Source organism: Lynx rufus, unplaced genomic scaffold, assembly GCF_022079265.1.
Source record: "Lynx rufus isolate CCGP_SWC_20201006 ecotype Redwood Valley unplaced genomic scaffold, mLynRuf1.p SCAF_21, whole genome shotgun sequence".
Classification (NCBI taxonomy): Eukaryota; Metazoa; Chordata; class Mammalia; order Carnivora; family Felidae; genus Lynx; species Lynx rufus.
The window spans coordinates 22,643,042-22,652,239 of NW_025814836.1; the positions used below are offsets into that span (position 1 = coordinate 22,643,042).

Consider the following 9,198-nt stretch of genomic DNA (forward strand, 5'->3'; position numbering starts at 1 on the left):
GAGCCTGGAGCCTGTTTCCGATTCTGTGTCTCCCTCTCTCTCTGCCCCTCCCCTGTTCATCCTCTGTCTCTCTCTGTCCCAAAAATAAATAAACGTTGAAAAAAAATTTTTTTAAATAAAAAATAAAAATAAATAAAAACACACTAAAGATGCATCAATAAGGGTCTGGCTGGTGCACACATGCCATGGAATATTATAGAAATGTTAAAAGGAGTCAGAAAGCTCAGTATCAACAGCACATTAACCTGAAAAACTTCAGAGTCTGGATCAAGAAATATACATGAAACCATATGAATTTTGTTTACAACCGTCAACCACATGCATATCAATTCCTTGATAGTACATTATGACAAGCCTTTTTTAGTACTGTGCAGGCTTGGATGAACAACGACTTATTCTAAATGATTTGCCATTATTTCGACCTAGAAAGTGTAGAACTGGCTGTTTTCGAAGTCCCCGCTGCCCTTAGGAAAAAGTATTATCTTTTTTTTTTTTTACTTGGTTTAAATCCTCTTGAGTCATGAAATATTGCATAACTGCCTGCTTCTTTCCAAAGAGAGCCCGTGTGGATTCAAAGCCACTGTTAAGTGATTCAGCTTCTTCCTGTGCTATGGATGAATTAAAATTTTCCTTTCCTCCTTCACGGCAGCTAGAATAAACAAGAGTTGCCTTGACCAACGTTATTCAATGTCAATTACTATTTCATCATCATGTTGCACAGAGTGGTAATTTCGGCCTATTTTCCCTAATATTTAATGTTTATTTTTGAGAGAGAGAGAGAGAATGTGAGAACATGAAGGGCAGGGGCAGAGAGACCGGGAGACACAGAATCCAAAGCAGGCTCCAAGCTCTGAGCTGTGAGCACAGAGCCCGAGGTAGGGCTTGAACCCATGAACCATGAGATCATGACCTGAGCCGAAGTTGGATGCTTAACTGACTGAGCCTCCCAGGCGCCCCAATTTTCTCTAATATTAAAAAAACAGTAAGTTCTGAGCAGAAAGTAATGAAATGTCATCATTGAACGTTTATCTACACCTCCTGCCATTTTACATTTTTCCCCGGTTAAAATTATCCACTCTAATGTTCATATGACATTTAAAATTTTTTTTTAACATTTATTCATTTTTGAGAGACAGAGAGAGACAGAGCACGAGCGGGGGAGGAGCAGAGAGAGAGGGAGACACAGAATCCGAACCAGGCTCCAGGCTCTGAGCTGTCAAAACAGAGCCTGACGTGGGGCTCGAACTCACCGACCAGACCGCGAGATCACGACCTGAGCCAAAGTGGGACATCCAGGCACCCCTGTGGGATGTTTAAATATTCACCCATTTAAATCAAACTATGACAGTCTATGCATCAGCTACAATATCCTGACAGGCAATTGCCCTAAGACACGCTGTTGAATGATAGAAAGCAAGTTACAGAAAACCTGCTACAACGATACCTCGTTTATATATGTCAGTGTGAATGCCTGGGCCGGGACTGGAAAGGCAACAGACGACTTAACAGCTGCTGCCTCTAGTGAGGGGTAATAGGGACTCCAGCTTTATCTGCAAAGTCCCGTTGCTCACAAAGAGAATGTATTAGTTATGTAATTTGTGGAACTAAATATTTACTTTTAGGAACAGCCACAAATAGTACAAGGCCGTTTACTACTTCCAGCTGGTCCAGGCCAATCTATTCCAGAAACTTCATCGTGCTGACCTTTAGTTATCGATTACCGAATTTTTTTTCATGTCATACTTCTGCTACGAAGTCCATCTGGCTCCCCAATTTCTTAGTCCGGCCCCAGCCACGGTGTGCTCGAGCTCTCCACACCAGCCTGCTTGCACACTGCTCCAGAATTTTCCAGAAGCACCTTGGCAAGTCCCACTGCCAGGTTTTGCTTATGCAGTTCCCACGGCCAGAATGCCCCCTACCTGCCTCTCTCCTTACCCAAGTCCTACTCATGGTTCAGGGCCCAGCTGTGACCTCTCCAGCTCTGTGGCCAGAGCCCTACCGTCCCTGCCCCTCATGTGGCCCTTAGCCTCTGAGTTCAGCCCTTTCTCCGCAGATCACAAAGGACACTGATGCCTCCTTTAAACTGTAATCACTGCTGAGGAGTGAGAGCTTTACTCTTGGAGTCTCGGCGTTTATCCTCAGAGACTACAACAGTCCTCTGAGTAGATACTCTAACGACATTATTTCTGTTTAATGGAGCAGACGCTGAAGCTCAAGTTAAGAGCCCTGCCCAAGGGCACACAGCTAGTTAATGGTGGACCTACTCAATGTATAATGGCCTGTTCACCTGTCTCTCCCACAAGGCTGAAATGTCACGAGAGCAGAGACCGCAACTAGCCTGTTCACCCTGGCGTGCCTGACATTTACCAGTGGCTACCAAAAATATGAATTAAATGAGCAACGCCTCCAGCATCTTGAAATGGAAGTACCTTGCCTATAAAATGATAGCAGCAAACATTCAGCCCACTTTCCAGGCCTATACTAAGTGGTTCCACAGACGGTTCCACTAAGTACCAGCAGCCATCGTAGGCGGTGGGTATATGGGATTATTACTGCTAGGAGACTGAGGAAGCTTGAGCCTCCGAGGAGTTCAGGGACTTGCCCCAGGTCACACAGCAAATAGCCTCAGGCCTGCCTGGGGGCCCACCTCCCTCCATGTTCCTCACCCACTGCACCCGATTCCTCTTCTCATCTCAGGATGCTCTGTTTGATTTTTCAGGGACAGAAACTATCTGTGGATAGTGAGATGACTTTCTTCATGTCATTCGGCAAACCGGCAAGTGCAGGTTCGGGGGATGGGGGTGGGGCAGCCCAGGAAGGATCCACCTGTATGACCCCCTATTTGCACCCCACCCCACATACTATGGGCAAATCCCTCTGGGCTAGTGGGGAGTTACTGGGCTAAGGCCCCCCGCCCTGCCACGGGGCTGGTGATGAGACAGGCGCCCGGGTCCGCTCTTCACACGAGGGGCAGCCCGGCCGCCCCCAGACGATGGCACTGCCCACCACTGTTGGGCCCCTGGGCACTCACCGCGCCACGAGCCCGGGTGGGTGGGAACTCGGTAAGAGGCTTAGCAGCTCCATCCAGATGCGAATTGTCCCTCCCACACTTCCCGGGCTGCAGGGGCCTCCATTAGAGCCCCCGAGGAGTCAGAATCCACACCTCCGCAAATGGGCCCGCTTTCCCAAGGCCCCCCCCTGCCCAGGCCTTCCCTGGGCTCTGTGGGTTTTGACACCTCTCTGCAACCTGGCAGGGGGGCACCTCTCACCTTTGGTCCGGATAAAAGCTCAGGCCTGGAGGTGGCCGGCCCAGCCTCCCAGAGCCCGCAGCAGCCGCGGCCATGGCCCAGTCCCCTCCTCTGCACAGCCTCCTGGGCCAAGACCACTGGATCTTCCCCCAGGGTTGGGGCTGGGCCGGCCACCCGGACTCCACGTCCCCTGCCTCCTCCTCGGACTCGTCGGGCTCGTGCCCCTGCGACGGCTCCCGCGGCCCCTCGCAGCCCGCGCCCCAGGCCCGCAGCGCCCGCGCCGCAGAGGCCGCCCCGACGGCGCCCGGACGGGCCCGCAGCGGAGCCGCCGCCGGGCAGCGGCAGAGCGCCAGCGAGCGCGAGAAGCTGCGCATGCGCACGCTCGCCCGCGCGCTGCACGAGCTGCGCCGCTTTCTGCCGCCGTCCGTGGCGCCCGCCGGCCAGAGCCTCACCAAGATCGAGACGCTGCGCCTGGCCATCCGCTACATCGGCCACCTGTCGGCGGTGCTGGGCCTCAGCGAGGAGAGCCTGCAGCGCCGGCGCCGGCGGCGCAGCGACGCGGCGGTGCCTCGGGGCTGCCCGCTCTGCCCCGACGGCGGCCCCGCGCAGACGCAGACGCAGGTGCAGGCGCGCGCCCCGGCGCTGGGCTCAGCCGCCAGCCCCTCCGCGTCCTGGGGGTCCCCGCCGGCGTGTCCCGAAGCACTAGCGGCCCCCGAGCGCCTGGGGAGCAGGATACCTGACACGGGTCCCTGGGTTACACCCCCTTACCACCCTGGGATGCAGTCGCCCCCGCAACTGTCCCGAGGGAGAGGCCCCGACGGGGCCCTTTGGACACCGCCCCAGGGCTGTTCAGGAACGCAGACGTCCCCAGAGTCCAGGAATCAGGCTACACCCTGGACGCCTTCCCCCGCGGCCCCTGAGCTGGCTGTAATATACCAGGTACGCACCCAGGCCCCGCTGCTTCCCCTGGGGATGGTCCCCAGGTTCGTTTGGGGGTGGAGACAGTGAGTTGGCTCTCATCTGCAGAGAATTTCATACTTTTCAGATCCCCGTTTATCTAATCCAACCCAGGCGGGGGTAGAGAGAAGCGGAAGGGAGTATGGAGAGGACCCTAACCTCCTTGGGGAAAGAGGTAGGGCCTCGGGTCATTAAGGCCACCACCACCACAGCCACGTGGAAGAGGGGGAATCTTCGGACTTGCTCCAGAGGCAGGATGGAAGGTAGCAAGGGCCGCTGGCAAGAAAGTCGCTCCAGGTGCTCCCGTGGTTGGCCCCGGGGGTAGGGACTTCCGGAGTCGAGGGGCTTGGAGCTGGTGACCTTCCCGTTTTCTTCAAGCTTCATTTGTTCTTGAGGCCCACAAATGAATGAATCATGGTCCACGAAAGAGCATGTTAATAAGCGAAAATGATTGCTTGCTCACTGCCCGACACCATTCTTGGCACTGTACCTGTACATGTACCTACTCAGTCAGCCCTCCAGCACCTCCGTGGAGTAAGTAACTGTTACCATCATCCCCATTTTACAGATGAGAAAACAGAATGAAAGAGGTCGAGTTCTCATAGCTAGTTAGTAGCAGAGGTGGGATTCGAACCCCGGGCAGTGTATCTCCAGAGCCAGTGCTGTTCGCCACTTGGCTTCGCTGCATCCGTGGCACCAGGGCTGTCCAGAAGCTGCCGGCCACACTCCAGGGAGCTTCCAGGTTCAAGGTCTCAAGCTATCTCAGCGCAGCGGCCCACTAACCAGCTGCTTTTGTCTCTCTTGCAGGGTATCTCTGTGTCTCCAGAGTCCTGTCTGTTGCCAGAAACGCCACCCCTCCTGTCCCGCCCAGCATGCCAGAGACTCCAGTCTCAGACCCAGTGGGGTTGCTGGAGCCACGGCGCAGAGATGCTCCCCGGGTCAGAAGACCAGGGACCAGGCCCTGCCTTCCAGCTCGGTGATGAGAGCCCTTCCCAGAGCTCAGGCGTGCAGCTCAGTGGCTGCCCTGAACTTTGGCAAGAAGATTTGGAGGGGGCCCACCTGGGCATCTTCTACTAAAGGCCTTGCGTTGTCCCCTTGTCGGCCAGGAGTCAGGCCTCCAGGGTGGGCTGCCTTCCATCTGCTGCCTCTGAGGTCTTCAAGGTTTTTTTGTTTTTGCTTTTTTTAAAACCACGCATCTCTTTTCCAAGGGATGTCTTTTATGGAAGCAGTGTTTGAAACAGGTCGTGGGTGGCTTCCCTGGCTGGAGTCAGGGCTGGGGCAGGGCCCTCCATTCCTAGAACCCGCCCCCCCCTCCCCAGAATGCCCAGTGCTCTGCCTGACCTACAGGAAGGTGGTGGCTGCTTGAGCACAGACTCGGCCGGCTGGGACTGGTGGGGGAGTGGGTTGTGGCTGGGGGGTGGGGTGGGGGGGGTGGGAGAAGCCTGTATGCTTAGATTTTGTGCTTCTTAAAAAAACAACACAAATTTTGGTGTGGTCTCTTTTTCTTCTGTCAACCTGGGTTCTTATTGCCTTATTGGGAAAAGGAAGAATGTTCCCGTCCTGTGGGGAGCAGTCATTCTGTTCTTCCCCTCCCCGGGTCTAGGCCTCCTGAGGTTGTTGTGTGCCCTCACTTGCCACTTGGACAGTCTTGACTGTGCAAGGGCTCCACCCGGCCTGCTGTGCAAGGTGACACGGGCGGGTTAACGCTTGGGCCCGTTCACCTGCCTCAGCCCCGCCGCTGTCACCTTTGCCATTCTCCTGGGTGCCCTCCTGCTGACCCAGAGGGCTCCTTCACAGTTATATGGAAGTGTTTTTAAAGGATGCATGGTGGGGCGCCTGGGTGGCGCAGTCGGTTAAGTGTCCCACTTCGGCTCAGGTCATGATCTCACAGCTCGTGAGTTCCAGCCCCGCGTCGGGCTCTGCTGACAGCTCGGAGCCCGGAGCCTGCTTCCGATTCTGTGTCTCCCTCTCTCTCTGTCTCTCCCCTGCTCGTGCTCTCTCTCTCTGTCAAAAATAAATAAACATTAAAAAAGAATTAAAGGCTGCATGATGGTTAGCTCCCACCAGCGAGGCCCAGTGTGTCTGGGGTTGCCATAAGAAAAGATCACCAATCAGGTGGCTTAAACAACAGTACCTTTTCTCACGGTTCCGGAGGCTAGAAGTCCAAGGTCAGTGTCAGCAGGTTTGGTTTCTACTGAGGCCCCTCTCCTTGGCTTGCAGATGGCCACCTTCTCACTGTGTCCTCACATAATTACCCTGCGGCCTATGTGTCTGTCGGTCTCTTCCTGTAAGGCCACCAGTCATACAGGGTTAGGGCCCACCTATATGACCTTATTTTACCTTAATTACCTCTTTATAGGCGCTCTCTCTGAATGCATTCCTGTTCTGAGGTCCTGGGGGTTAGAACTCAGTTCAGCCCATAATAGCCAATGTTAGATGCCAGGGAGAAAACATTCCTCAACTAACAAGGCGAATTACAGGCAAGAAAGCGGTCAAAGACCAGGTCAAGGATGGGAGTTTATATAATAAGGAGCTTAGGGACCAGAGGGGATGTGACAGCCTGGTGGGAGATGGGGCTGACGACAGTTTCTTTCTTGAGTTACCCGATTGGTGAATGCCGCTGCGTTGATTTATGCTGCCTGGAGTAAAGAATCTTGAGGAGAGAATGCCATCTGTGATCCATTAGCAAAAGCCTCCATGGGCTGGGGAGCCAGCAGCTGTGGTGACGTCATTCTGTATCTGCTGACCCGGGTGGAGGAGAATTGCAGGATGTTGGGGGGGGTGGGGTGGGTTTTGAAGGATGTGCAGGAGTTCGCCAAGAGGAGTGAGTGGAGAGTGACCTAGGCAGAAGAAACTGAGTCCAGAGCTGACAGAGAAAGGTGAAGATGAGAGTTGGAAAAGGGGCTCAGAGACCAGGTTGTGGGGACGCCTCCCCCATATGGCCTCTTTCCTGGCTAATGGGGAGGCATTGAAGGTAGGGAAAGGGAGATGAGTCTGTCACAGGCACATCTGGTCCCTTTGGGTGCTTGGCAGAAATGGAGCCGGGCAGGGAGGCCGCTGTTAACAGTGCAGGGCAAGAGCAGGGGAGGGTGGAAGACCGGAGCACAAACTGCTCAAGCTCTCAGCCACATGCAGGGCCACCCATCTCACCCTGCACGGTGACCCATGACCTGCCCATGTGCCTGATGACGTCAGACAAGTCACTCCCTCTCTGTGCCTCAGTTTCCCCATCTCCTAAAAGGGGAATGGGTTTAGGCGACCACTGAGGTGGCTCCTTCCCCTAACCTTCTAGGGTTCTGGTTCTTACTCTGGGGTCTTGTGTCCTTAGGGGGCCTCCAGCCACACCCGGAAGGATGAGAAAAACTCTCACGAGGTCATGAACAGCTAGGAGACGGATACAGGGCGCTGCTGACCCGGGTGCACATTCCATTCAGCTCTTACCCACTGTATGGCTGTGGGCAAACCAAGAAACCTCCCTGAGCCTCAATTTTCTCAGCTGTGAAAAGGAGACCATGATAGACCCTATCTATTCCTTAGGGTCCTTAGGCTTGGCACGTAGTAATTGCTGAATGGCCTGAGAGACGACGCAGTCCAGCGATTCCCTAACCTGACTGCGTGTTGAGGCGTCTGGTCCTAGGGTCCCACCCTGAGGGCATGATCCAGTGCCTTGAGCTGGAGCTTAGGAACCCGGGGCTTTAAGAATGTCCTTCCCAGGGATTCTGGGGGCTCAACCAGGTTTGGGTTCGATGGTGATTCTTCACCCTTTCGTTTTATAGCTGGGGAAACCAGCCCGGGTAGAGGAGCAACTTTCCCTAGCACCCCAGCTAGGTAGGGATGTCAGGCCCCTGACTCCCTGTTCGGTGCTCTCTCCTTCCCTACAAGGCCCGAGGTCTTGGTTCCACAGTCTCGCAGCAACTGCACCAAAAGCAGAGCTAAAGAGCTGCCCTCTTTCCTTTGGCTCCCACAGATCTGGGGTTAGTCCTTATAGGGACAGAGAGAGATATGCCCTGGTCCGGTCACTGATGGCCATGCTCCTCCAGCTCCAAAGCCCGAGCCCGAGAGAGTACTGGCTTTCTCCAGCGGCAGCCAGAGCTGGGCATCTTCTGGAATTTGGTAGCCTGTTCCCAGCTCACTGCAAGAGGTACCTCTTCCAGGAGATGCAAAGGCAGAGGCGAGAGGCCAGCAGCTAGAGTTGCTGAGATGCGGCTGGACCCAGGGGCAGGGCCCAGGGGCCTTCAGCGACCTTCCCACCCCTGTCCTCAGCCTCTGCGAGGGAAGGCTCAAGGCCTGCCTCTCAGGAGCAGTAGCCCCTGGCTCCACCCTGGGCTTGCTGCCCCTGACTGCGGCTGGAGTCAAGAGACTGGACATTCTTTCAATGCCTGTAGGGGACATGCCTCCTGAAGAGCCTCCTGGGTGGGAGGAGGTGGGAGACATACCCCCCCACCCCGCTGCTTCTTGCCCCTCCCCAGGGGCCGCCTTCCCTGCTGGCCCCACCGCAGGGTGCCCCGCGGGCAAGGACAGCCTGAGTTCTAGTCGGCCCCTGCTCTGTGTGCGACCTTGTGCAGGGTTCTGCAGGCAGGTGTCCGGCTGTGTGAGCCCTGACGGCGTTCCCGAGGAACTGATTTCCTGCAGCCACTGAGGGCGTTCTGAATGCCAGCCTCGTACGCCGTGAGGTGGTGGGAGCACGTAACGTGGGGATGCCACGGACCCTGCCACAGATGGCTTCCCTTCTGCACGGGCTTTACAGCCCGCATCTCCTTCTAGCTCTACTGACTTAACCTCCCTGAGCCTCAGTTTCCTTATCTGCAAAACTGAGACAAAAACAATCCTTATCTCCTGGGACTGTTGAGGCCCAAATGAGATAATGCGCATAAACACTTTGCCCAGTGCCAGGCGCAGAGGCTAGGATCCCTGCTGACTCTTCTCCCAGGAGGCCAGTTCTCTCCCAGGGACCCCGTGGGGCTGGGCCCTCCCCCAGCGGGACCTCCTGAGG

The 9,198-nt window shown here is 55.4% G+C and overlaps 1 protein-coding gene across 1 annotated transcript; it reads left to right on the forward strand.

Moving 5' to 3' along the window:
* The first annotated feature begins 3,341 nt into the window (after positions 1 to 3,341).
* On the forward strand, positions 3,342 to 5,282 carry MESP2 (mesoderm posterior bHLH transcription factor 2). Its single transcript, XM_047086575.1, has 2 exons — positions 3,342 to 4,187; positions 5,013 to 5,282. Exons 1-2 carry the CDS (start codon positions 3,342 to 3,344, stop codon positions 5,280 to 5,282), a joined length of 1,116 nt encoding a protein of 371 aa, XP_046942531.1.
* The last annotated feature ends 3,916 nt before the right edge of the window (positions 5,283 to 9,198 follow it).

Coding starts and splice junctions, on each gene's coding strand:
- MESP2 (XM_047086575.1), top strand. CDS start 3,342: ATGGCCCAGTCCCCTCCTCTGCACAGCCTCCTGGGCCAAGACCACTGG. Junction 4,188..5,012: donor AGCTGGCTGTAATATACCAG/GTACGCACCCAG, acceptor TCTCTCTTGCAG/GGTATCTCTGTGTCTCCAGA.